This window comes from Gorilla gorilla, chromosome 6 (genome assembly GCF_029281585.2).
Source record: "Gorilla gorilla gorilla isolate KB3781 chromosome 6, NHGRI_mGorGor1-v2.1_pri, whole genome shotgun sequence".
Lineage (NCBI taxonomy): Eukaryota > Metazoa > Chordata > Mammalia > Primates > Hominidae > Gorilla > Gorilla gorilla.
In genome coordinates this window covers 112,204,040-112,229,742 of record NC_073230.2, presented here as the reverse complement: position 1 = coordinate 112,229,742, position 25,703 = coordinate 112,204,040, and the positions used below count along the sequence as shown (strand labels likewise).

Sequence of the window (25,703 nt, the reverse complement as noted above, 5' to 3'; positions counted from 1 at the left end):
TGAAGGTGAGAAAAGTTTATTTTTATTACGTTTCCCCAAGAGACGCACTCTATTGTTCTCTTGAAAACACACAGCTCATGTCCTCCTTTAGAACACACATCCTCTTTAAAGTAACATACAAACATGCCAAAACAAGGTAAAAAAATTACATCTGAATTCTCACATTTCAAACATATATGAAATATCAAATAAAAATTTATTTTTACAAGAATTTAGGGGAACTACTACATAGCTATAAATGTAATATATATGTTAACTAAGTATCATAGATAAAAACCATGCTCCCTTCAGCAGCACGTGTAATAATAGATACAAAGATTGAAAGGTAAAAGATTTAGGATGAAAAGAATCCTCTCTTAAAAAGGAAAACAAAATTATATGTATGTGTATATAACAGTTATAACACCCATCACACAGCTTTATAGAAATAGCATCTATTCAAAAATACCAGTATTTCCAAAATATTTAAAATAATATTTAAAGTAATAATAATATTTAAATAAATATATTTAATAAATATTTAAATAAATAAAATAATATTTAAATATTCTATACCCATGTTTTTCAAAATAAACCAATAAAATAGATAGTATATATTAGACGTGTTAGTATATATATCTGAGACATGTTAAAAATCACAACTGAATTCTCACAATTCAGTCACAAACCTAAACAGCAAATAAAAATTTCTATCGTCAGAATTTAGGGGAACTACCAATAGCTATAAATAGAAGAGATTATTATGGAAGTATCATAGATAAAAAGAGTGCTCGCTTCAGGAGCACATATAATAATTCAGAAACAAATTTAAAGATAATAAAATATTTAGGATAAAAAGAATTGTCTCTTAAAAATGAAAAGAAAATTATCTTTATGTATATATAACAACTATAACTCTCATCAAAAAACTACAGGAACAGCATGTTTTCAAAAATACAACAATTTCCAAACTATTTGAAATAAATCTATGAATAATTCAATGGCCAACATTTTCCAAACAAACCAATAAAATGCAGAGTGTGCATGAAGCTGTTACAATCTGTGGCACTGATGTTTCACAAAAGAATTCTGTGCCAATCTGAGCCCCTGCATTGTGCCTTCAAATGCTCCTGGACTGTGGCAACCAAGTCCGTAAGAAACAGGACCTCCAGGTTCCGCCCCAGGGAGGTTGGAATTCAGCAATATAAAAAGGGTGGTGGTGCCGCAGGAAAGGGTGCAACTGGAAACACTCCTGGTTTCTTACTTTTCTCCAAGGACTCCTAGAAGGACCCCCACCCCCCTCCCCCCACCCCTGCTCCTAGGAGGACAACGTGATCACTGTATTCAGCTCCATCAAGAATGGTCCAGGTTCTTCTAGATGATCTGCACAAATGGTTCCTCTCCTCCTTCCTGGTGTCTGCCATTAGCATTGGAATAAAGTTCCTGCTGAAAATCCACATCTCCCCTGGGTCCGGTGTTCTGGAAGTGAGAGAGACAATGTCACACTTCAAGGAGGCAGCTCTCTAGACAGGAAGGTTATTCACGTCCCATGTCAAGTCTAGAGTTCAGAGCAATTGAGAAATGCAATTTTATCTGCTGCCTTTCATTCTATACCCTGCTTCTGAACCATCGTGTTCAACTGTGAAACTCACACTTTGGTGACCATGACTCCACAACTCACTTAATACACCCAAGGTCAGCCCCAGTGATCTGCTTCATAGCAAGGACTTTGGGTGGGTCTGCCCAGGGAGTAGGGCACCCTCAGAGAATGTGGCTTTGGACTTCATCACAGCTGGGGCCTTTTGTGTCACTTAAGATCTAAACTTGTAACCATGCTAGATGTGTTTCTAATGTGACAACATCACGAACCACGAGTCCAGAAGCCTAATCCTTAATCCTACCTCCTCATGATGAAGTCTCATGCTCTGTGCTCAACGTGGTTAGCTGCACAAGATGTAAACCAAAGCTTCACTGAACCCTCGACCCAAATCGGTAACTCAAGTGCGTCAATCATAATGAACCTCCCCAAACTCAGTATTTATGATTATTTTTGAGGCAGGGTCTCACTCTGTCGCCCAGACTGGAGTGCAGTGGCAGGATCAGGGCTCCGTGCAGCCCCGACCTTCCAGGCTCCAGCGATCCTCCCGCCTCAGCCTCCTGAGTAGTTGGGAGTAGAGATGCGTCCCACATCGCCTGGCTAATTTTTGTATTTTTGTGGAGAGGGGATCTCGCCACGTTGCCCAGGCTTGAAGCCGGATCAAGCAACTGGGTTCTTCGGATTTCCGAAATAGACCCCAATATTCTGCCTTTACCCCGGAGGATGCAGATGTACCTTCTCTCAGGCCGATGACCTCAGGCCTCCACGGTCCCTGGAGCTCTAGGAAAGGTGAGCGCGATCTCGCGCCCACACCCAATGCTCTGGGTCATAAGCCTGGATCTGGAAAAACAAACGCCCTTTGAGAAGACAGGGACGCGCCAGGATACCCCTCTCTCCCCTCATCCAGCCTCCAGCCCACCCAATTCCTCCCCACCTCCTCCACCTCCCCAGGCCGCACCCACCTCCTCCAACTCCTCTGGGGAAACCCAAGCCCTGCCGCTCATGGAACAGAAGAACTGGAACCGATGTTTCTGGAACAGGGCTATCTGAGAGCGGTTATTCCTGGCCCTCGGGTTCATGCGACGGCATAACTGGAACCGACGCTTACGGAGCAAGGGTATGCGAGAGCGGGTCTTCCCATACAGGAAGTAGAAGATGTTTTGTTTGCGGTCCTCGTCGTCCTCCTCCATGTCATTGGCCAGGTAGCTGAGGACAGAAATCAGGTTGCTGCTCAGGGGCACCACCAGGGGAGACCTCCGGCTGAGGTCAGTTTCCCAGAGAGGAAGGTAAGGGACCGTCCCTAGCTCAGGACTGGCACCCACCCTGCAGAGAGCCATGCCTTCCTCAGGAGGGCTCTGCTGGACAGAGACCTGATCAAGGGCGTCTCCCACTCCTTCAGGATGGAGACAAAAACCCAACTGGTGGCCGAGAGTGGTGGCTTACGCCTGGAATCCCAGCACACTGGGAGGCCAAAGCAGGAGGATCACTTGAGGCCAGGAGTTTGAGACGGGCCTGGGCAACATAGCAAGACCCTCGTCTCTATTAAAAATATAAGAAATATGCCAGACGCGGTGGCTCATGCCTGTAATCCCAGCACTTTAGAAGGCTGAAGCAGGTGGATCGCTTGAGACCAGGAGTTGGAGACCAGCCTGGTCAACACAGAGAAACCCCATCTCTACTAAAAATACAAAAATCAGCCTGGTGCGGTGGCACACCCGTTAGGCCTAGCTACTCAGGAGGCTGAAGCATAAGAATTGTGTGAACCCAGGAGACGGAGGTTGCAGTGAGTTGAGATTGGGCCACTCCATTCCAGCCTGAGAGGCAGAGCAAGACTCTGTCTCAATAAACAAACAAACAAACAAACAAACAAACTGTCCAGGTGTGGTGGCACAGCCCTGTAGTCAGAGCTAATAAAGAAGCTGAGGTGGGAGGATCGCTTGAGCCCAGGATATGGAGGCTGCGGTGAGCTATGCTCTCACCACTGCACTCCAGCTTGGGGGACAGGGCAAGTCTGTCTCAAAAAAATAAAAGAAATTGAATACATTGATATTTTGCCAGGACCCTGCCTTCTACAGGCATCTAGTCTAATGGGACTAGGAGTAATCAAGGCAGATGACCTAATCCCAGTTTCCAGGATGTAACTAGAGAGCTACGGGCATGCAGAAGTTGGAAGATGAGAGAAGGCATCACAGAGGCTGTGGGGTGAACTGACTTCAAGGAATCGGTCCTTCCCTTCAGAGCCACATGTGTGCGGGACACCCAGACAGAAAACACAAACACAAAGTCGAGTGGAGGGCATTTGGAAGGAGCAGTGAAGCCGAGCCAGGAAATACCAAGATGGCGAGCCAGTGTGCTTGTAGAGATTGTAGAGAGGGTAGAATTTACACTGTGGACCCTGGCCTCGATAGAGAAAGGCATCAGCTAAGGAAGTTGTTCAGGTGGGCAGTGAGGTTGTCGTGCTTTGGAAAGATGTTCAGGCTGCACTAGGAAGCCCCCTGGCTTGGGGAGAGACTCCAGGAGACCCCAGCGGGGAGCATTTGACAGTGGATTCGAGTGATGCGAGGGGGACCTGAACTGTGGCCTCTGTCATGGGAACCCAGAGGAGGTCGACGGCGTTTGTGGTTGATGTGGGAAGGAGAGAGAGAGAAGAACCAGAAACGTCTGCTTGCTGGAGGAAGCGGCATGTCCGCTCCTCCACTCCTTTTCTTTTCCCCTTAGGAGCGGTTTATGGTTCCTTTTGTTTTATTCTTTTATTTGTACACTGGCATTGGAGATTTTTTTTTGGCTTTTTTTTTTTTTTTTTTTTTTTTTTTGAGAAAAAGTCTCACTCTGTCACCCAGGCTGGAGTGCAGTGGCTCGACCTTAGCTTACTGCAACCTCCACCTCCTGGGTTCAAAGGGTTCTCTTGCCTCAGCCTCCCGAGTAGCTGGGATTACAGATGCACACCACCAAGCCCAGCTAATTTTTCTATTTTTAGTAGAGATGGGGTTTGGCCATGTTGGCCAGGCTGGTCTCGAACTGCTGACCTCAGGTGATCCGCCTGCCTCGGCCTCCCAAAGTGCTGGGATTACAGGCGTATGCCACTGTGCCCAGCCTGAGTTTCTGTTTAGAAACAACATTCTATAATAGTATAATCCTCTCTTTTTTGTACACAGAGTAAAGAGGACAAATAGGTGAAAGAATAAACGAAAGGCTGGAATCCCACTTCCCCCGCTGTCCCAGGGCATTGGATATTGACGGATAGGAGGCAGCAAACCACTCACAGAGCCAGGAAGAAATGAATGCGTTGGTATTGCCAGGAGGGGAGGCCGGCCCGGCTGAAATACGCTATGACCATAGCCAGGAGATACTGATGGAGAGAAAGGAACACAGAGAGGGAGAGGTCACATCTTGGAAGAGGAAGATTGTGGAGAGGGGGAATGAGGGTCTGGGGAGGGGCTGCCCATCAGAGAAGGGACCTCAGTGTTGGGGTGACTGTACTCATTTGGAAATTGCGGGATGGAGGGGTATTCGAAGGTCGGATGCAAATCCGAGAAGCCAGAGGAAGGGTTTTGGGTGATGCTCCCAGGATGGTGGGCTCCGATGGGATCTTTGGAGGGGGTGTGTCTAGGTCGGCTGGTGTCAGGAGGGTCTTTTGTGTGCCAGGCAGAGAACTGTCCCGAAGAGCTGAGAGTAGAGGGGCCAGGAGCTTCAGGGCTGCGGCCAGACTGTGGCCCAGAGTTCAGATCCCAAAGGAACCATAGGAGAGGCAGGGGCCACTCATTCACTCTGCAAGAGACCAGCAGAATCCTGAGGGAGATGCTGACAAATCATAAAAAGACCAAGAATAGCCGGGAGTGGTGGCTCAGGCCTGTGATCCCAGTACTTTTTGAGAGGTGGAGACAGGAGGATCATGTGAGCCCAACAGTTCGAGAACAACCTGGGCAACATAGTGAGACCCTGTTTCTACAAACATTTCAAAAATTAGTTGAGCATGGTGGCATGTGCCTAGTCCCAGCTCCTCAGGAGGCTGAGGAAAGAAGATTGCTTGAGCCCAGGAATTAGAGGCTGCAATGAGCTATGATCATGCCACTGCACTCCATCCTGGGGAGCAGAGCTAGACTCTGTCTCACAAAAAAAAAAATTTGTGGGTGCCAAGACTCAAGACCATGGGAGCTGGTCGGGCACAGTGGCTGATGTCTATAATCTCAGCACTTTGGGAGGCCAAGGTGGGTGGATCGCCTGAGGTCAGGTGTTCAGGACCAACCTGGCCAACATGGCAAAACCCCGTTTCTACTAAAAACACAAAAATTAGCCAGGCGTGGTGGTTCATGTCTGTATTCCCAGCTGCTTGGAGGCTGAGGCAGGAGAATCGCTTGAACCCGGGAGGCATCGGCTGCAGTGAGTCAAGATCGAGACACTGCCCTCCAGCCTGGGCAACAGAGCAAGACTCTGTCTCACACACACACAAAAAAAAAAGACTGTAGGAGCATCTGGTGGGAGGTGGTGGAGGGAGAACTGTGGGTTTGGAAGCTGCGCCCTCCCCCCAGCCATGCGTTGGAACAGGAACAGTTACATGGAGAACAACCTTACCTTGTCCGACACCCTCAGATCTTTGTCCCAGGCCAGGAATCTTTTAATGACAGGATCCTCTGTGATTAGAGAGCAGATGTCAGTGTGAGAAGCAGGACAGGGTTTCCGTGGGAGCAGCAGGGCAGCGAGGAGAAGTGTGCCTCCCGGGGGGAAGACTCAGGATTGTGGCCGCGGGTGAGGTGGATGGGAGAGGGGAGAATGACTTTCACTGGGCAAGGGAGAGAGGCTCCTGCTCTGAGACTCCCCTGAGAAGAGGCCGAAGGAGGCCCTGGGTGTGAGAATCTACAGGATGTAGAGCTGGGAATCAGCCAGGACCCCCTCCAGCAGACACGGAGGGACCACTGCAGAGTCATAAAGGAATTCCCATCATTTCCTCATGAGACAGTCACATCAGGGTGTGACCATGGCCTTGGTATCTCCCACTATGGATGGAGACACTTAGGTTTAGAAAAGTCAGTAAGAGACATTAAGTTTCAGAGGGCACAGCTGAAACCACTTTCTTTGTTTATTGATTTTGTTTTTATTTGATTTTGATTTTTATTTATTTATTAATTTATTTTGAGACAGAGGCTTGCTCTGTGGGCCAGGCTGGAATGCAGTGGCCTGATCTTGGCTCACTGCAACCTCTGCCTCCTGGGTTTAAGCAATTCTCCTGTCTCAGCCTCCCGAGTAGCTGGGATTACATGCATGAGCTACTGTGCCCAGCCTTGGTTTTTCTTTTGAGACAGGGTTTTGCTCTGTCACCCAGGTTGGAGTGCAGTGGTGTAGTCATAGCTCACTGCAGCCTCAAAGTCCTGAGTTCAAGCAATCCTCTTGCCTCAGCCTCCCAACGTGCTGGGATCTCAGGCGGGAGCCACTGCGCCTGGCCCAAAACCAAGCTTTCTTATCCCAAGTGCTGACCTTTATCAAGTTGACCTAATCCTTTATCATCTCCTAAGTGTCCCTCATGAGTGATCACTTCACATTCCTCCCACATGGAGAGCTCACCCACTGGGGCATATTTTTCCCATTGGAAAAGTGTGGTTATTGGAAGTTTCCTGTTTTTGGAAAGAACAGGATTGGAGGTGCTCTCTGGGGTGTCCTCCTACCAAGCAGCCTGTTGAAGGCCTCGTGGTGCTCAGGGAGCACGAGCGACACTCGCCGTCGCTTCAGCTTCATCTTGAGGCCAGACAGCATCTCCGCCACCCAGATCTCCTCAGGCTCAGGGGCGAGCACCTTCCGTGGCTCCTCCTCCAACGACTCCTCAGATTCGTCCCACCACTCCATCTTCCTTTTCCAGCAAAAGGAGCTACGCGGGGGGCTGGGATCTACCCCAGGGGCTGAGTAAAGAAACCAGGCCATGGTGTAATGCTTCTGCAGTTGATCACACTAGAGCCCGACCCAAAACCACTCTCCATCCTCCCCAGCCTCGCAGACTGCTGGCTTCTCCAAGCCATCTTTCCTTCTGTCTGTCTCCTCTGCTGAGCTCCATGTGCCGCTCCTTCTCCTCCCCATTCTCCCGTTTCTCTGTCCTCAGAACACTTCCTCATATCCTTCCCTGGTCCCTGGCTCTCTGAGTCCCTTTTTTTTTTGTTGTTGTTGTTGTTGTTGAGAAACAGTCTTGCTTTGTGGCCTAGGCTGGAGTGTAGTGGTGCGATCTTGGCTGACTGCAACCTCCGCCTCCTGGGTTCCAGTGATTCTCCTGCCTAAGCCTCCCAAGTAGCTGGGATTACAGGTGCCCACCAGAACGCCCAGCTCATTTTTGTGCTTCTAGAAGAGACAGGGTTTCACCATGTTGGCCAGGATGGTCTCCAACTCCTGGCCTCAAGTGATCTGCCTGCCTGGCCTCCCAAAGTGCTGGGATTACAGGTGTGAGCCACTGCACCCTGCCTCAGTACCTCCATTCTTCCCACACACCCTCCTCACGTGCTCCTTCCTGACTTCTGAGCCCTTCCTTCCTTCTTTTTTTTTTTTTTTTTTTTTGAGACAGCGTCTCACTCTCTCACCCAGAATGGAATGCAGTGGCGCTATCTTGGCTGAAAGCAACCTCTTCCACCTGGGTTCAAGTGATTATCCTGTCTCAGCCTCCCGAGTAGCTGGGATAACAGGCATGCCTGGCTAATTTTTGTATTGTTAGTATAAATGAGGTTTCGCTATATTGGTCTGGTTGGTCTCGAACAACTGACCTCAAGTGATCCACCCATCTCAGCCTCCCAAAGTAATGGGATTACAGGCATGAGCTACCACACCTGGCCTTCGTTTTTCTTTTGACACAGGGTTTTGCTCTGTCACCCAGGCTGGAGTGCAGTGGTGCAGTCATAGCTCACTGCAGCCTCAAAGTCCTGAGTTCAAGCAATCCTCTTGCCTCAGCCTCCCAACGTGCTAGGATCTCAGGCGTGAGCCACTGCACCTGGCCCGAAACCAAGCCTTCTCATCCCAAGCGCCAACCTTTATCAAGTCTAGCCTAGTCCTCTATCGTCTCCTAAGTGTCCCTCATGAGTGATCACTTCTGAGTCCTCCTGCGTGGAGAGCTCACCCACTGGGGGCGTATCTTTCCCATTGGAAAAGTGTGGTTATTGGAAGTTTCCTCTTTTTAGAAAGAACAGGATTGGAGGTGCTCTCTGGGGTGTCCTCCTACCAAGGTGACTGTTGAAGTCCTTGTGGTGCTCAGGGAGGATGGGTGACACTCGCTGTTGCTTCAGCTTCATCTTGAGCCCACACAGCGTCTCCACTACCCAGGTCTCCTCAGGCTCAGGGGCGAGCTCCTTCTCCGGCTCCTCCTCAGATTCATCTGACCACTCCTTCTTCCTTTTCCAGCCAAGGGACCTACATGGGGGGCTGGGATCTACCCCAGGGGCTGAGTAAAGAAACCAGGCCACCGTGTAATGCTTCTGCATCTGATCACCTTAGACCCCGACCCAAAACCCCAAACCACTCTCCATCCTCCCCAGACTCGCAGACTGCTGGCTTCTCTAAGCCATCTTTCTGATTTTCTCCTCTGCTCAACCCCATGTGCCGCTCCTTCCCCTCCCCATTCTTCTCTCTCTCTGTCCTCCGAACGCTGCTTCATGTCCTTCCCTGGTCCCTGGCTCTCTGAGTCCCTTCTTTTTTGTTTTGTTTTGTTTTGACACAGAATCTTGCTTTGTCACCCAGGCTGGAGTGTAGTGGTGCAATCTCAGCTCACTGCAACATCCATCTCCTGGATTCCATTTATTCTTCTGCCTCAGCCTCTCAGGTAGCTGGGATTACAGGTGCCTGCCATAATGCCCAGCTCAATTTTGTACTTTTAGTAGAGACAGGGTTTCACCATGTTGGCCAGGCTGGTCTCAAACTCCTGGCCTCAACTGTTCCGCCTGCCTTGGCCTCCCAAAGTTCTGGGGTTACAGGTGTGAGCCACCGCACCCAGCCTGAATTTCTCCATTCTTCCCACACACCCTCCTCAGGTTCTCCTTCCTGACCGCTGACCCTTTTTTTTTTTTTTTTTTTTGGAGTGCAGTAGCGTGATCTCAGCTCACTGCAACCTCTTCCTCCCAGTCTCAAGTGATTCTCCTGTCTCAGCCTCCTGAGTAGCTGGGATTACAGGTGTGCACCACTACCACTTGGCTAATTTTTATACTTTTAGTAGAGATGGGGTTTCACCATATTGGCCAGGCTGGCCTTGAACTCCTGACCTCAGGTGATCCGCCCGCCTCGGCCTCCCAAAGTGCTGGGGTTACAGGCGTGAGCCACCGCACCCGGCCCCCTTCCTTCGTCTTAGTCAATCCTATCCCACCTCTTCTTCCACCAGTCCCCTCACCTGATGGTCCCAACACTTCATCATCCACCACCTCCTGGAGGGGGTACCCCGAGGTGCTCCGCTGGGGACTCTGCTCATTCTGGGGGTGCGGTTGACGGCTGGTCGTGATCTTTCCCGTAATCTCTCCCCTCTTACGGAACCTAGTCTCCGTTCTGTCCATGGCCTTCTTCTGGACACTGCTAGGATCCAGAAGAGTATGTTATCAATTCTCAAGCCTAGGAGAAGTCAGGAGTGGAGAACAGCTCTGAGAAGATACTGTTGTCCAACTGATCTCCAGGCACCCACGGAGTCCGTCCGGTCCCTCCAATCAGGAAGGTCGGAATCTCTGATGTCATCGTTCATGCCAACCTGGCAACCAGTTTGAAAAAAAACACATTTAACTGCCAGGCTGATCTCTTGTCCTGGAGATCCTGGGTGAATGGTATCTCCTGCCACTGTCCCAACCTCAGACCATTGTCCAAAAGCATCTTCAGGGACTCCACATCCCTCTGTTGCCTGTCCCAGCAGAGGCTGTGTCCTCTCCCCTCAAAGCCTGAAGCATGTTGGGGTCTCTTCGTCTCTGTACATGCCCATTTCAGAGTCCAGTCTGGTGGGAGAGGGAACAGAGTGGGAAAGAAAACTAGGGTAAGCAGAAACAATGAAACCTTATAAGAGTGAGATTATCATGTACAAGAGTGAGATTATCATGTACAAGAGTGAGATTATCATGTACAAGAGTGAGATTATCATGTACAAGAGTGAGATTATCATGTACAAGAGATCCCAGGAATACTGACTTGATGAAAAAGTCACATCAGAGCACTCAGTTTGGCAGAGCTTTTCTGCCGAATGTTTACTCACATTCACTGTCCGAGATTCTATACTGGGGGTACACACGTCCTCTGCCCTAAGGCAATTTTGAGTCCAAGAGACATTTTGAGGCCTAGAAATCACAGGAAACTGCCCCTGAGCTCACACATATTTCCAATGGTGTCCCCAATTTCAGGGAATCCATGGATTACCTAAGCCAGCCCCTCCAGTTTGGCTAAGAAATTCTAGTCTATATATCAAGTTTTGTATCATATGTATTGCTCTGAACTCAGAAATTTCCCTTCCATTTATGGATTCTATGAATAAAATATCACATGTACAAAAAGACTAAGTTGAAAAATTTCAGCTGTGCACAGTGGCTCATGCTTGTAATCCCAGCACTTTGGGTGGCCAAGGGAGGAAGATTGCCTGAGGCCAGCAGTTCAAGACCAGTATAGGCAACATAGCAAGAGCCCATCTCTAAAAAAACAAAACCAAACCAAATTAGCCAGGTGTGGTGGCTGGCACCTGTGTTCCAACTACTTGGGAGACTTGTGTGACAGGAAGATCACTTGAGCCCAGGAGTTAGAAGCTGCAGTGAGCTATGATCTTGCCACTGCACTCCAGTCTGGGCAACACAGCAAGATATTGTGTCAAAAAAATTTTTTTTGATAAAAAATAAAAGAGTTACATGACATTCAGAGACCATCCAAAAAACCTGTGGGTTCCTGGCTGGGCTCAGTGGCTCATGCCTGTAATCCCAGCACTTTGGGAGGCCAAAGTGGGTGGATCACTTGAGGTCAGGAGTTTGAGACCAGCCTGGACAACATGGTGAAACCCCATCTCTACTAAAAATACAAAAAATTAGCCAGGCATGGTGGTGGATGCCTGTAATCGCAGCTACTCAGGAGAGGGCGCTGGAGAATCACTTGAACTCATGGTGCGCAGGTTGCAGGGAGCCAAGATCGCACCATTGTGCTCCAGCCTGGGCAACAAGAGCAAAACTCCATCTCAAAAAAAATAACCTGCGAGTGACTTCCCACACTTTTTCCTAATGGGCTGCTGCTTTCCTAGGAGTCTCTCGCTCATAGAAAAGGCACAAACTGAAAGAGGAAGCAGATCCCATTGCTGTGGAAGTCCCATTGTTAGGAAGCTCTGCTTTTCTGGAGTTCAAATTCGCATTCATGACGCTTTAAACCGTCAGAGCTGGGTGGGTCCTCCTACAACAAAATAGTTTGCTCTCTCTCTCCTAGTTAACAGGCTTTCAAATATTAGAAGATCAATGTTCTGACCCCATTAAAATTTCTCTTTTGTGGAATGAAAAGCTCTGATTTAACCCATCTTCAAGCCTGGTTTGATGGAGGAATAGGGGCTGAGTCACCTGCATTTCCCCTCCCTGCACAAAGTCCTGGGCCCAGATCTGGGGTCTGTCTCTGCTGAGGGTGGGGTGAACCAGGAAGCACCTCCCTCTACATCTCCTTGATGAATGGGTATAATGGTTGCCATGGAACTGGGGCTTGTTTGATGACCTGGGGCTGGGTGGGCCTCTGAGAGCCTTTATAGCTGATTGCCTTTTGGGAGAGGGCAGGTGGGAGCCCCACCCTGTCTCATGAGTCACCCCAAAGGTGCATGAGCAGGCAGGTGCTGGGGAATCGGCTACTCCCCAGAGCTTGGCGTAGCCATCCCTGTGGCCCCTGTGGGAGTCTGGAGCCCATTCCCTCACACTGGTACTCACTGCAGCTGGGGACATCTGCACTAGGAAGACAGGACACGGCATGGAAGCTGGCCTCTGCCCAGAAGCCATGACATTCTGGTCACCAGCCTGATGCTATAAAACGAGTGTCACGGCCGGGCATGGTGGCTCACACCTGTAATCCCAGCACTTTAGGAGGCCAAGGCGGGTGGATCATGAGGTCTGGAGTTCGAGACCAGCCTGGCCAACATGGCGAAATCCCGTCTCTACTAAAAATAAGAACATTAGTCAGGTGTGGTGGCACATACCTGTAGTCCCAGCTCCTCTGGAGGCTGAGGCAGGAGAATCACTTAAACCCAGGAGGCAGAGATTGCAGTGAGCCGAGACCACGGCATTGGACTCCAGGCTGGGCAACAGAGCACGACTCCATCTCAAAAACAAACAAAAAAAAAGAGTGTCACCTGGGGCTACTTGGCCAGACACAGAGAGCAAGGAGACGTCCCTATTATCTGTCAAAAATAATTGTTGGGGCTGAGCACAGTGGCTCATGCCTGTAATCTCAGCACTTTGGGAGGTCGGGGCAGGAGGACTTGAGGCCTAGAGTTTGAGACCAGCCTGGGCAACATAGCGAGCACCCCATCTCCAGAAAAAATTTAAAAATTGGCTGGGCGCAGTGGCTCATGCCTGTAATCCCAGCATTTTGGGAGGCCAAGGGGGATGGATCATTTGAGGTCAGGAGTTTGAGACCAGCCTGGCCAACATGGTGAAACCCCATCTCTACTAAAAATACAAAAATTAGCCGGGCATGGTGGTGGGCACCTGTAATCCTAGCTACTTGGGAGGCTGAGGCAGGAGAATCGCTTGAACCCAGGAGGCGGAGGTTGTAGTGAGCTAGGATCATGCCATTGCACTCCAGCCTAGACAGCAAAGCTAGACTCCATCTCAAAAAAAAAAAGAAAAAGTAAAAAATTTAAAAATTAGATGGGCATGGTGACATGTGCCTGTAATCCCAGGTACTAAGGAAGCTGAGGTAGGAGGATGACTTGAGCCTAGGAGTTCGAGGCTGCAGTGAGCTCTGATCGCACCACTGCACTCCAGCCTGAGTGACACAGCAAGACCCTGCTTCAAAAAAAAAAAAAAAAAAAAAAAAAATTACTGGACACAATTACTGTGCCAGACCCCTAGGTTAACAGTGAGGATTCAGTGGGAGAACTAAACAGATAAACAGATCCAGTCCCCGCCCTCAGAGAGTTACAGTTTAATGGGAAAAAGAGACATTCACCAAAGAAGGACACAGCCCAATAGTGAGTTACACTCGAGAGGGATCATTTACAGAACAAAGCAGATTATAAAAATACAGCGATTGGCTGGGCGCAGTGGCTCACACCTGTAATCCCAGCACTTTGGGAGGCAGAGGCGGGCGGATGACTTGAGGTCAGGAGTTCTCAACCAGCCTGGCCAAAATGGTGAAACCCCATCTCTACTAAAAACACAAAAATTAGCCAGGCGTGGTGGTGGGCACCTGTAATCCTAGCTACTTGGGAGGCTGAGGCAGGAGAATGAATCGCTTGAACCCAGGAGGTGGAGGTTGCAGTGAGCCGAGACCGCACCATTGCACTCTAGCCTGGGCAACAAGAGCAAAACTCCGTCTCAAAATAAATAAATACATACATACATGCATACATACATACAGGGATTAAAATAGTCTAGTACTGACACCTGAACAGATTGATCCAAGAAATGAAACAGAAATTCCAGAAGTTGACCTGAATACACACACACACACACACACACACACACACACACACACACACACACAGAGGAAGGCGTGAAAGACTCCATGACCCTCAAGGTATAAGATGCATTTTTTTTTTTTTTTTTTGAGACAGGGTCTCACTCTGTCACCCAGACTGGATGCAGTGGTGCACTATCCCAGGTCAGCTCTACCCTCCACCCCCCCAACCTCCCCCAACCACCCTGAGCTCAAGCAATTCTCATGCCTCAACCCTCAGCCTCATGAGTAACTGGGACTACAGGCGTGCACCACTATGCACAGCTAATTTTTTGTATTTTTAGTAGAGATGGGTCTAACCATATTGCCCAGGCTGGTCTCGAACTCCTGAGCTCAAGCGATCCTCTTGCCTCAGCCTCCCAAAGTGCTGGGATTACAGCTGTGAGCCACCGCACCTGGCCGCATTCTTCTAAATCACAGTACATCTGGTTCCCAGTGCCCAGGCTCTCAGGGCAGAGGGTCCAGTGTGATCACTTTGCATGGCCTCTCTCCCCTCCTGAGCTTGTGCCAGGGCCCCAGGGCTGACCTGGAGAAGGAAAATGGCAGAGGGTGAAGATGGGGTGTCTGGTTTGGGGACCATCCTGGCCCCCCTTGTCACTGTTGGCATCTCTTCTGCACAGTGGCATTGCTGGGAGGTGCTTACTGTGCCTATTCAAGGGGCTGGCAGCCGCAGCCTCACTGCAGATCAGGGACTTGGCTTCCCGGTTGACCACAGGTCCAAGAACCTGCAGGGTCCAGCCTCCCCCCAATCCCCAGTCTTCCCCACCCTGGCCCGGCCCTCCAGGTGCAGAAACATGCAGGCCCCTCTCCAGGACTGTGGGAGGAGCGTGTCCCTCAGACTGGCCTGTGTCCTGGCTCCTCTTACCACCTCTTCCAGAGGTTGTCACCTGCAGCTGCCCCAGGATAAAGGCAAGGCCAGAGAGGACTCCTGAACTCCTGTGTGCCTGGGGTGGCAGGGGCAAACATAGCCAACTGGTGGCCTGAGCGGGGCCACGGTGAGGACACCCTTGGTGGCTTGTCCCACATCAAGCTGGGAGGTGACACTGAGGATGCATTAGTCTGCAGCGTATGATAAAAACGGCATTTCAGGCCAGGCGCGGTGGCTCATGCCTGTCACCCCAGCACCTTGGGAGGCCGAGGTGGGCAGATCATATGAGGTCAGGACTTTGAGACCAGCCTGGCCAACATGGTGAAAACTCATCTCTACTAAAAAAACAAAAATTATGTGGGTTGGTGGTGTGCGCCTGTAATCCCAGCTACTTGGGAGGCTGAGGCAGAAGAATCACTTGAACCTGGGAGGCGGAGGCTGCAACGAGCTGAAACTGCACCACTGCACTCCAGCCTGACTCCGTCTCAAAAAAAAAAAAAAAAAAAGGCATTTCAGTTCAAATAGGGAAAGGATACATCTTTCTTTCTTTCTTTCTTTCTTTCTTTCTTTCTTTCTTTTTCTTCTTTCTTTCTCTCTTTTTCTTTCCTCCCTTCCTTCCTTTCTCTCTCTCTCTCTTTCTCTCTTTCTTTTTGAGATGGAGTTTCACTCTCGCTGCCCAGGCTGGAGTACAATGGCGCGATCTCGGCTTATTATTATTCTCCATGTTGGTCAGGCTGGTCTTGAACTCCCAACCTCAGGTGATCCGCCTGCGTTGGCCTCCCAAAGTGCTGGTGTGAGCCACTGCACCCGGCTTAGGATGCATTTTTCAATATTTTAGTGTTTGAATAATGGGCTAACTTGAAAAAAAAATAATTTGAATCACACATCACACCAAAAATAAATTCTAGGTGGATTTTAACACTTTCAAAAATTATTATTATTAGTTTAGAGACAGGGTCTCACTCCGTCGCCCAGGCTGGAGTGCAGTGGTATGATCATGGTTCAATGCAACCTTAAACTCCTGGCCTCATATGATCCTCCGGCCTCAGCCTCTCAAAAGACTGGAACTACAAACATGCACCACCACGCCCAGCCTAGGTGGGTTTTTAAAATCCATTCAAGGGCGGGTGCAGCTCACACCTGTAATCCCAGCATTTTGGGGAGCCAAGGTGGGAGGATCCCTTGAGCCCAGGAGTTCGAGACCAGCCTGGGCAACATAGTGAGACCACATCTCTACAAAAAATTTAAAAATGAGCCAGGCATGGTGGTGCACGCCTGTAGTCTCTGCTATTCAGGAGGCTGAGGCGGGATCATTGTTTGAGCCCAGGAGACAGATTGCAGTGAGCTATGATGGCACCACTGCATGGCAGCCTGGGTGACAAACGGAGACTCAGTCTCAAAAAAAAAAAAAAAAGGTGACAGGCTGGGTGCAGTGGCTCACACCTGTAATCCCAGCACTTTGGGAGGCCGAGGCAGGTGGATCACCTGAAGTCAGGAGTTTGAGACCAGCCTGGCCAACATGGTGAAACCCTGTCTCTACTAAAAATACAAAAGTTAGCCAGGTGTGGTGGTGTGTGCCCATAATCTCAGCTACCTGGGAGGTTGAGACAGGAGAATCACTGGAACCCCAGAGGCGGAAGCTGCAGTGAGCCGAGATTGTGCCACTGCACTCCAGCCTGGGTGACAGACTGAGACTCCATCTCAAATTAATTAATTAAATTAAAAAAAAAAAGGCAAACAGGGAGTCCTGCCTGGGTACAGGAGACCTGGGGTTGGGTCCCAGCCCTGCCGCTGACCTGCCCTGGGACTGCAGGAAGTTTCTTTCCCTGCCGGGCCCCAGGTTTCTTCTCATCCATATAATGAGATTAGTCATAACACCTGCCCTGCCCATCTCTGGGGACCCAAGGAGAGGATGAGTCGATGAGCAAGAACGTGTTTTCAAAAAGGGGAAACAAGCTCTTCCCACATTCTGATGTCTGCTTTCAACTGCCTTTTGAAAGGGAGTGAGAGAGGGAAAAATTGTATTATACAGGCCGGACATGGTGGCTCACACCTGGAATCCCAGAACTTCAGGAGGCTGAGGTGGGAGGATCACTTGAGCCCAGGAATTTGAGACCAGCCTGGCCAACATAGTAAGACTCTCTTTCTACAGAAAGTTAAAAAATTAGCTGGGCAGCCGGACACAGTGGCTCACGCCTGTAATTTCAGCACTTTGGGAGGCCGAGGCAGGCAGATCACATGAGGTCAGGGGTTCAAGACCAGCCTGGCCAACATGGCGAACCCCGTCTCTACCAAAAATACAAAAATTAACCAGGAGTGGTTGTGCACGCCAGTAATCCCAGCTACGCAGCAGGCTGAGGCAGGAGAATCACTTGAACCCAGGAGGTGGAGGTTGCAGTGAGCCGAGATCATGCCATTGCACTCCAGCCTGAACGACAGAGTGAGACTCTGTCTCAAAACAAACAAACAAACAAACAAAAAATCAGCTGGGCATGGTGCCTTATACCTGCAGTCTCAGCTACTAGGGAGGCTGAAGTGGGAGGATCACTTGATCCTGGGAGGTCAAGGCTGCAGTGAGCTATGATCACACCACTGCACTCCAGCCTGGGCAACAGAGTGAGACCTATCTCAAAAAATAATAATATAATAAATAAAAGAGACCCCAGAGAGCTTCCTTGACCCTTCCACCATATGAGGACACAGCTAGAAGGCACTCTCTACCAACCAAAAACAGACACCAACTCTTCCTAGTTTTTGTTTTTGTTCTTTTTTTTTTTAAGATGGAGTCTCACTTTGTCACCCAGGCTGGAGTGCAGGGGTGTGATCTCGGCTCACTATGGCCTCCCCATCCTGGGTCCAAGCGATTCTTGTGCCTCAACCTCCCGAGTAGCTGGAATTACAGGCGCGTGCCACCATGACTGGCTAATTTTGTATCTTTAGTAGAGACGGGGTTTTTCCACATTGGTCAGGCTGGTCTCAAACTTCTGACCTCAGATGATCCACCCACCTTGGCCACCCAAAGTGCTGGGATTACAGGTGTGAACCACTGCGCCCAGCCAGAAGTTTTTCTTGTGAGTTGAGGTGAACATCTGAATCCCCTCGGGGAACTGAGTTATGTCCCCTTCAGGGAATGGCCCCTCTTCATCCAAAAATCGGGCCCACAGGTGATAATCTGTTGGGTTTCCCGGAATGAAGACATCTGGCATAATTAGAGCGTGAAGGTCAGGCTGACGGGCGCTAGTACCCCGATCCAGGGGAGAGGTGGTCACAGGTCTCGCTCCACCTGCCCTGAGCCCCATCTCATCTTTTTTTTTTTTTTTTTTTTGAGGGGGAGTTTCACTCTTGTTGCCCAGGCTGGAATGCAGTGGTGCGATCTCGGCTCATTGCAACCTCTGCCTTCTGGGTTCAAGTGGTTCTCCTGCCTCAGCCTCCTGTGTAGCTGGAGTTACAAGAACAAGCCACCACGTCCAGCTAATTTTGTATTTTTAGTAGAGATGGGGTTTCGCCGTGTTGGCCAGGCTGGTCTCGAACTCCTGACCTCAGGTGATCCACCCACCTCGGCCTCTCAAAATGCTGGGATTACAGGCATGAGCCACCATGCCTGGACTTCCATCTGGTAATTTTCTGTCTCGAGGAGGAACTACCCTGCCCTGGCAGAGGCTGGGGATGAAGGAGGAAGAGAGAGCCGGTCCCCTGGATAAAGAGGTGAGGGGGTGTGAAGTCTGGGAGCCCCCCTCCCAGGGCCAGACTACAGGGGGACAGCAGGGCTATACCAGGAGTGCCACAGAGCTTGCATTTGGGTGTGATCTAATCCCCAGTCCTGCCCTGACCTCCTGAGTGCTCTTAGCCAAGCCCTCTTCCTTGTGAGTGCTAGAAAGTGAGGGTCACTCCCTTCCACACAAGGGAGTGAATTGAGGGTGGGGATCTGAGCTCTCTGAGCAGCAAAGCTGGACACAGGCCAAACTGCCAATCCTGAGTCCCTCTGTCATGTGGACCTGGGAAGCTTGTCCTCATCCTCCATCCTTCCCCAGGGTGGGGCCTGAGAATCTGAGAACCTTGAGCCTGGGAGGTCAAGACCGCAGTGAGCTATGATCGCACCACTGCACTCCAGCCTGGGCGACAGAGTGAGACCCTGCCTCAAAAATAAATAAATAAATAAATAAATAAATAAATAAATAAATAAATAAAAGAGACTCCAGGGAGTTTGCTTGACCGGCACTCCCTACGAACCAAAAACAGACACCAACTCCTCCTAGGTTGGTTTTTTTTTTTTTTTTTTTGAGGCAGGGTCCCACTCTGTCATCCAGGCTGGAGTGCAGTGGTGCCATCTTGGCTCACTGCAGCCTCAACCTCCCAGGCTTGAGTGATCCTCCCACCTCAGGTCCTAAAGGAAGAGTTGCTACATTGGGGACTGTTTGGACAAGGAGATCCACGGGGTAGACTTGGCGGGATTGTCTCTGGGGCAGCCTGGATCCTGAGGCTGCCCCGCCTCCTTCCTCAGCTCCTCCCTGGTCAGGTGCTCCTGGTGGGTGGGGGTGGGGGGGTAGTCCAGGCTTGTCTTGCAACTGTATGTTCTCTTCAGACCCCTCCCTGGCGATGCCAGATTCACTGGGCTGGCAGATTCTGCCCCCAAACCTGTCCAACCAGTTGTTTGAGAGGAGGGGGTACCTGGGAGGGGCAGCAGGAGATGCCAGGAACAGCTTCCCCTAGCCCAGCACAGACTACAGATGGGGGAGCCTCTGGGGCTGCAGACACTGCAGACGGACGGACAGACAGATGGACAACAGCTGGAGGCTTGGCCCGGCCATAGGGCTCTCTGCGGGACAGTCCCAGCTGCTAGTGTCGCTGTTGCTGCTACTGACCCGTGTCCAGCCTGGGACAGACGTGGGTGAGTAAGGGTGGGGATTGGCACAGGGGTACCTGCTGCATCTCAGGCTGCAGGACAGACCCAAGACCTTACTTTGTTTCCAAATTCTCACACATGGCTCCTGCCTCCTTCCTTTCCCTGAGGAGAGGTTTCCAGATGTCCAGGACAATGCATGTCCCCAGGAAGCTCTGGCAAGCCCAGCCTGGGCAACATAACAAGACCCCTTTTTTTAAAAAGATTTTTTTTTTTAAGATTTTTGTTTTTAATTAGCTGGGTGTGGTGGAGTGCACCTGTAATCCCAGCTACTTGGGAGACTGAGGCGGGAGGATGGCTTGAGCCCATGCAGTGAACTATGAATGCGCCACTGCACTCCAGCCTGGGCCAAACAGCAAGACCCTGTCTCAAAAAAGAAAAGAAAAAGAAAAACTGGACAGGCTGAGAGATACAGTCCTACAATCTCTGCCCCCAACCCCAATCTCTGACTGCTCTGCTTCTCTTTCTTTTTCTTTTTCTTTTTTTCTTTTTTTTTTTTTTCGAGACAGAGTCTCCCACTGTCGCCCAGGCTGGAGTACAGTGGCGTGATCTCGGCTCACCACAACCTCCGCCTCTCGGGTTCAAGCAATTCTCCTGCCTCAGCCTCCTGAGTAGCTGAGATTACAGCCGTGCGCCACTATGTCTGGCTAATTTTTGTATTTTTAGTAGAAACAGGGTTTCACCATATTGGCCAGTCTGGTCTTGAACTCCTGACCTCGTGATATGCCCGCCTTAGTCTCCCAAAGTGCTGGGATTACAGACGTGAGCCACCGCGCCCGGCCTCCACTTCTCTTTCTAAACATTAAGTGCCTCCTGCACGCAGAGTGCCCTGGGCTTCAGAGATAGGACTGAGAGCTCTAAGAAAGGAATCGTGACAATCCTTCCCCAAGGAAGACTCTAGCCTGAACCTCTGGAGTTGAGTTGAATTCAACGTAAATGAATCAAGTTGAACTGAACTGAACTGAACAGGGGCAGCTGCTGGAGACTCGCATAGAAACCCACTCCATTGTTCTGCTTCTCCTGGACAAGTATTTGGGGTTGGGGAGGTCTGAGCTCTCCAACCAGCAAGGCTGGACACAGGCCAAGTTGCCAATCCTGAGTCCCCTTTGGGGTACAGACCTGGGAAGCTTGTCCTCGTCCCCCACCCTTCCCCAGAGAGATGAGGTGCGAGTCTGAGAGGGGGACCTGGTCCTGAAGGCGAAGATGCCTTGGGGCCATGTTGGGAGGCGGCAGAGAACCAGGCAGGTTGAAGAGGACGTTCTAGACTCACTCGGAACCAAGCTCTGGCTTCAGAGCCCCCGGACCCTCTGGGCAGTCTGTGTCCCAGCCTGGGGTCTCAGCCAAGGGGACCTTCCTGTGCCATCCCCCCGACCCCTGCCAAGCCACGCATCCTCTCATCAAGCAAAACAACCTAGACCATGTGGGTGGAGCTGGAGGGACTTAAGTTGGAGGTCACTGGGCATGTCGGGAGCAGAGTTCAGCCTAGGGTCAGGCTGCTCCCAAATTCCAGTTCCATCCCAACATGGCCCGGCCCGGGAGAACTGTGCCTACCGCCAGGGTGGGACCTCCCATGCCGCCATTGTCCTAGACCTCCCACAGTGCCCACCCCCAGTAGGCTCCTAAGAGAGGGGCCAGGGGCTGGACTCAGGCCTCCCACCCATGCCCATGGGGCATAGAGTTGCCGGGAAAGCTTCCTGGTTCATACCGGACCTGACCTCCCAGGAAGTGCCCGTAACTTGGGGCTCCCATGTTAAGTCTGGATCTGGGCGGGGGGAGACCAGAGCTGTTGGGGCTTGGTTGCCCCATTTGGCCTCTCCTCTCTGCCCTCCCCTTCCAGCTGCCCCAGAGCACATCAGCTATGTGCCCCAGCTCTCAAATGACACCCTGGCGGGGAGGCTCACCCTGTCCACCTTCACTCTGGAGCAGCCTCTAGGCCAGTTCAGCAGCCACAACATCTCTGACTTGGATACCATCTGGCTGGTGGTGGCCCTCAGCAACGGTGGGTGCTGCTGGGGCCAGGCCTCGGTTTTCCCTATGTGAAATGGGCCTGCGGGCCTAAGGGCGGTAGCGGGTGTGTTGCAGGGAGATGCAGGGAGCAGGTGCTGCAGGGGATGGGGCCGGGGAGGGCTGTCAGGCTTGGTAAGGTGAGGGTGGGATCCTGCTGTGTGACCTATCTGACCATGGTGCCACCCTTAGCCACCCAGAGCTTCACGGCCCCACGGACAAACCAGGACATCCCTGCTCCCGCCAACTTCTCCCAGAGGGGCTACTATTTCACACTGAGGGCCAACCGGGCGCTGTACCAGGCCAGAGGCCAGCTCCACATCCTCCGCGTCGGCAATGATACCCACTGCCAACAAACAAAAATTGGCTGCAACCATCCCCTACCAGGACCCGGCCCCTACAGGTGAGCGGCTCTGCCAGGCCCTGGCTCCTGCCCGCATGCACCCAAGCCAGAGCCTGGGGCAGCTCCTACGAGGCTCACCAGGGCCCCAGCAGGATGCCTGGGTCCCCTGCTCCTGCTTGGCCAAACGGAAGAGGAAGCAGCAGGCAGGGGCTGGGGAGGCCTTCATGAATTACATGAATTATCCTTCTTTTCTTTTTTTTTTCCTTTTCTTCTTCTTATTCTTTTTTTTTTTTTTTTTTTTTGAGATGGAGTCTTGCTCTGTGACCCAGGCTGGAGTACAGTGGTGTGATCTCGGCTCACTGCAACCTGTGCCTCCCGGGTTCAAGCGATTCTCCAGCCTCAGCCTAACGAGTAGCTGGAATTACAGGCATCTGACACCACACCCGACTAATTTTTGTATTTTTAGTAGAGACAGGGTTTCGCCATGTTGGCCAGGTACCTGCCACCATGCCTGGCTAATTTTTGTAATTTTAGTAGAGATGAGGTTTCACCATGTTGGCCAGGCGGGTCTCAACTCCTGGCTTCAAGTGATCTGCCCACCTTGGCCTCCCAAAGTGCTGGGATTACAGACGTGAGCCACCATGCCTGGCCTATCCTGCTTTTCTCGAGCAGAAGGTTCCCCACCTCAAGCCCCAGTCCCCACAGGCCGTGTGGACCACTCAGGTGGCGTCTCTCCATCCAGACAGGGTCTCCCCTCACTAAATGCTTGATTCACGCATGTTCAGTTCTGAGAGATCTAATACTTGCCCCCTACCTTTCCCAAATGAGGACACAGAAGCCCAGAGAGGGGGAGGGACGTCACACCACTGGAAATGTCACACCTAGATTTGAACCCATTCTGTTGGGCTCTTTCGCCCCAGCCTCCGGCCCCCTCCCCAGGCTGCTCTCGCCAGGGCCTGGGACTCCAGGGGACAGACTTGCAGGCACCAAGTCTGATGGTTTCAGGACTCCGGGGGACCCCCATGGCCAATGCTGGGTCTCCCATTCAGGGTGAAGTTCCTGGTGATGAATGACGAAGGACCCATGGCTGAAACAAAGTGGTCCAGCGACACTCGCTTGCAGCAAGGTAGGGGCCAGAGGCTCCGGTCAAACAGTAGGGGCAGGGGGCTGGGGCCTGGGGGTCCTGAGGACTGAGGATGGGCTGGGGGAACAGGTCAGCTCACCACTCAGTCAGAGGCAGCCAACCATCTTGCAATCTGCAGGCGCCCCTCCCCCAGCCACCCCCTTCCCCCAGGCCTGGGTGGTGGTAGGGGAGGCAGGGCGGTGATTGGTCTGGATTCTGCCCAAGGGCCCCTTCCGGTCAGATAAAATTTCTTTTCCTGCCCGCCTGTGCGGCCCCCATCACTGCCCTCAGCCCAGGCACTTCGGGCTGTCCCCGGCCCCCAGAGCCCGGGCACCGTGGTCATCATCGCCATCCTGTCTATCCTCCTGGCCGTCCTCCTCACGGTCCTCCTGGCTGTGCTCATATACACCTGGTGAGTGGACCGGGCTGAGACCGCCCACGCCTCTTGGGAGGGGCGGGGCCCTTGGGCATTAACCCCCTCCCTCTCTAGTTCCTCCCCGCCCGCCCCTGCCCACCTTCCAAGCGGGCACTGTGCACCCCCTGGTGGCAGCATCTGGGATTGCAAGTGGGTGCCGCCTGCGGACACCCCAGTCGTGGAGGCGCCCAAGGAGGAGGTGAATTGCTTTCACACCAAGCTCTGAGCATTGCCTCAAGACGCCATACAGGCCGGGTGCGGTGGCTCACGCCTGTAATCCCAGCACTTTGGGAGGCTGAGGCCCGCAGATCACCTGAGGTCAGGAGTTCAAGACCGGCCTGGCCAACATAGTGAAACCCCAGCTCTACTAAAAATACAAAAAATTAGCCGGGTGTGGTGGCACGTGCTTGTAATCCCAGCTACTCAGGAGGCTGAGGAAGGAGAATGGCTTGAACCTGGGAGGTGGAGGTTGCAGTGAGCTGAGATTGCATCACTGCACTCCAACCTGGGTGATAGAGTGAGACTCCATTTAAAAAAAAAAGGGGAGGTGTCAGGGTTTCATACAGAGCTCAGGTGCCTGAGCCTGGGGCACAGAGAGTGTCCACAAGGCTTCCTAGAGAAAAGGGGAGACCTAGCCCTGGTGGGATTTGGGGAGGAGGGGGAGAGGGAGTGACTAAAAAGGGGGTGGGGAGGTGTGGGGGCAGGAGGGGCAGGAGGGGTGCATGCGGCCAGGCCAGGCCAGGGGCCCCAGGTGCCTAGCTGAGGAACTGGGCTGTATCTTGCAGCCTATGGGAGCCAGGAGTGGGTTTTGATCAGGGGAGACAGGCAGATAATGTTTGAGCGGGGTCCTGAGGTGTGGAGGGTGGAGGGGGAGAGTGATGGGGAGCAGGAGCAATGAGCTAGATTTGTGAGGTTTGAAGGAATCGCCTCAGTCCCTTTGGTTAATTCTGCCCGGCCAGTGGAGTCTCAGTTTCCCCTATGCGATGGGTCAGAGCACGCTAGCCAATGGCTGTGGGATCTCGGCCAGAGCCTTTCTTCAGCATCCATCATCTCTCCCTCTCTCCTCCCCTCCCAAGCTTCAACAGCTGCAGGAGCACTTCCCTATCAGGCCCAGAGGAGGCAGGGAGTGTGAGAAGATACACCACGCACCTCGCGTTCAGCACTCCCGCCGAGGGGGCTTCCTGAGGGGTTCCAGAGGGGCCCACGTGTCCCTCCACACAGGCTGGGCTCCAGAGGAAGGCTCCAGAACAGCTAGTCCAATCCCTAGGCAAGGTCAGAGGGCTATTCCTGCTCATCTGGTCAGTGGGCAATCACCACAGCTCAGGGGTTACCATCTGCAGAAACTAAGCAGGCATGGGCCCAGCCAGCCCAGGTGCTGGGAAGTGCATATTCCTGGCCCCCTGCCCTCAGGCCCTGAGCAACAAAAGGGCTGGCGATGGGCAAGCAGCACTCACCACTGGGGCCTGGGGTCCCGCGTCCTGGAAGCGGCCACTCTCCTTGTGAAAGCTGTAGTTGGCACCTGAAGCCTTGGCCACCTTCTCCATGATGCACTCAGGCTCCACATCCTCCTCAGCCCGTGCGTTGATGGTCACATGGGTCCCCTGCAGCAGGAGCAGCACTTGAAAGAAGGGCTTTGCAAGCCCAGGAGATGGGCCAAACTCCTGTCAGTCCACACAGCACGGGCCACTACTATACCACACAGGACTGGAATCAGGAAACCAGAAGGCACCTGTCTGGCTGCTGAAAACTGAGGCATGAGTTCCCCTCAAGGGCTCAAACAAACCAACTTGGAGCAAACCCCTCATTCTTGTCCCAGTTCACGTGAGACCCTTGACCTCCACTGTGCTATCCAG

General features: G+C 51.8%; 3 protein-coding genes across 6 annotated transcripts in view; 1 reads left to right on the top strand and 2 right to left on the bottom strand.

Annotated features, from left to right (window-relative positions):
- LOC101130521 (speedy protein E18) lies at positions 1-12,620 on the bottom strand. The gene is made up of 9 exons (XM_031012651.3): positions 12,094-12,620; positions 9,924-10,509; positions 8,766-8,984; positions 7,237-7,467; positions 6,149-6,207; positions 4,840-4,925; positions 2,539-2,782; positions 2,312-2,416; positions 1-1,458 (listed from the first exon to the last, which is right to left on the bottom strand). Exons 2-8 carry the CDS (start codon positions 10,081-10,083, stop codon positions 2,357-2,359), a joined length of 1,059 nt encoding a protein of 352 aa, XP_030868511.2. The 5' UTR covers positions 10,084-10,509; positions 12,094-12,620; the 3' UTR covers positions 1-1,458; positions 2,312-2,356.
- The window catches only part of LOC101136273 (drebrin-like protein), a 27,580-nt gene continuing 12,514 nt past the window's right edge, over positions 10,638-25,703 (bottom strand). Inside the window, exons 5-7 of one of the 3 annotated variants that reach the window (XM_063708691.1) lie at positions 25,305-25,451; positions 12,714-12,835; positions 10,638-10,845 (exon numbers count right to left, since the gene is read on the bottom strand). In XM_063708691.1, coding sequence (XP_063564761.1) covers positions 12,752-12,835; positions 25,305-25,451 — 231 coding nt within the window. In that variant the 3' untranslated portion in view covers positions 10,638-10,845; positions 12,714-12,751. The other 2 variants (XM_055392548.2, XM_055392547.2) reach the window with 2 other exon arrangements.
- LOC115935248 (uroplakin-3b-like protein 1) lies at positions 19,635-25,284 on the top strand. Of its 2 annotated transcripts, XM_055392546.2 has the most exons (6): positions 19,635-19,953; positions 21,803-21,964; positions 22,162-22,372; positions 23,362-23,438; positions 23,727-23,847; positions 24,927-25,284. In XM_055392546.2, exons 1-6 carry the CDS (start codon positions 19,842-19,844, stop codon positions 25,033-25,035), a joined length of 792 nt encoding a protein of 263 aa, XP_055248521.1. In that variant the 5' UTR covers positions 19,635-19,841; the 3' UTR covers positions 25,036-25,284. The 2 variants fall into 2 exon arrangements, with proteins under 2 accessions (XP_055248521.1, XP_063564760.1); XM_063708690.1 differs by lacking the exon at positions 19,635-19,953 and having other exon boundaries at positions 21,231-21,964.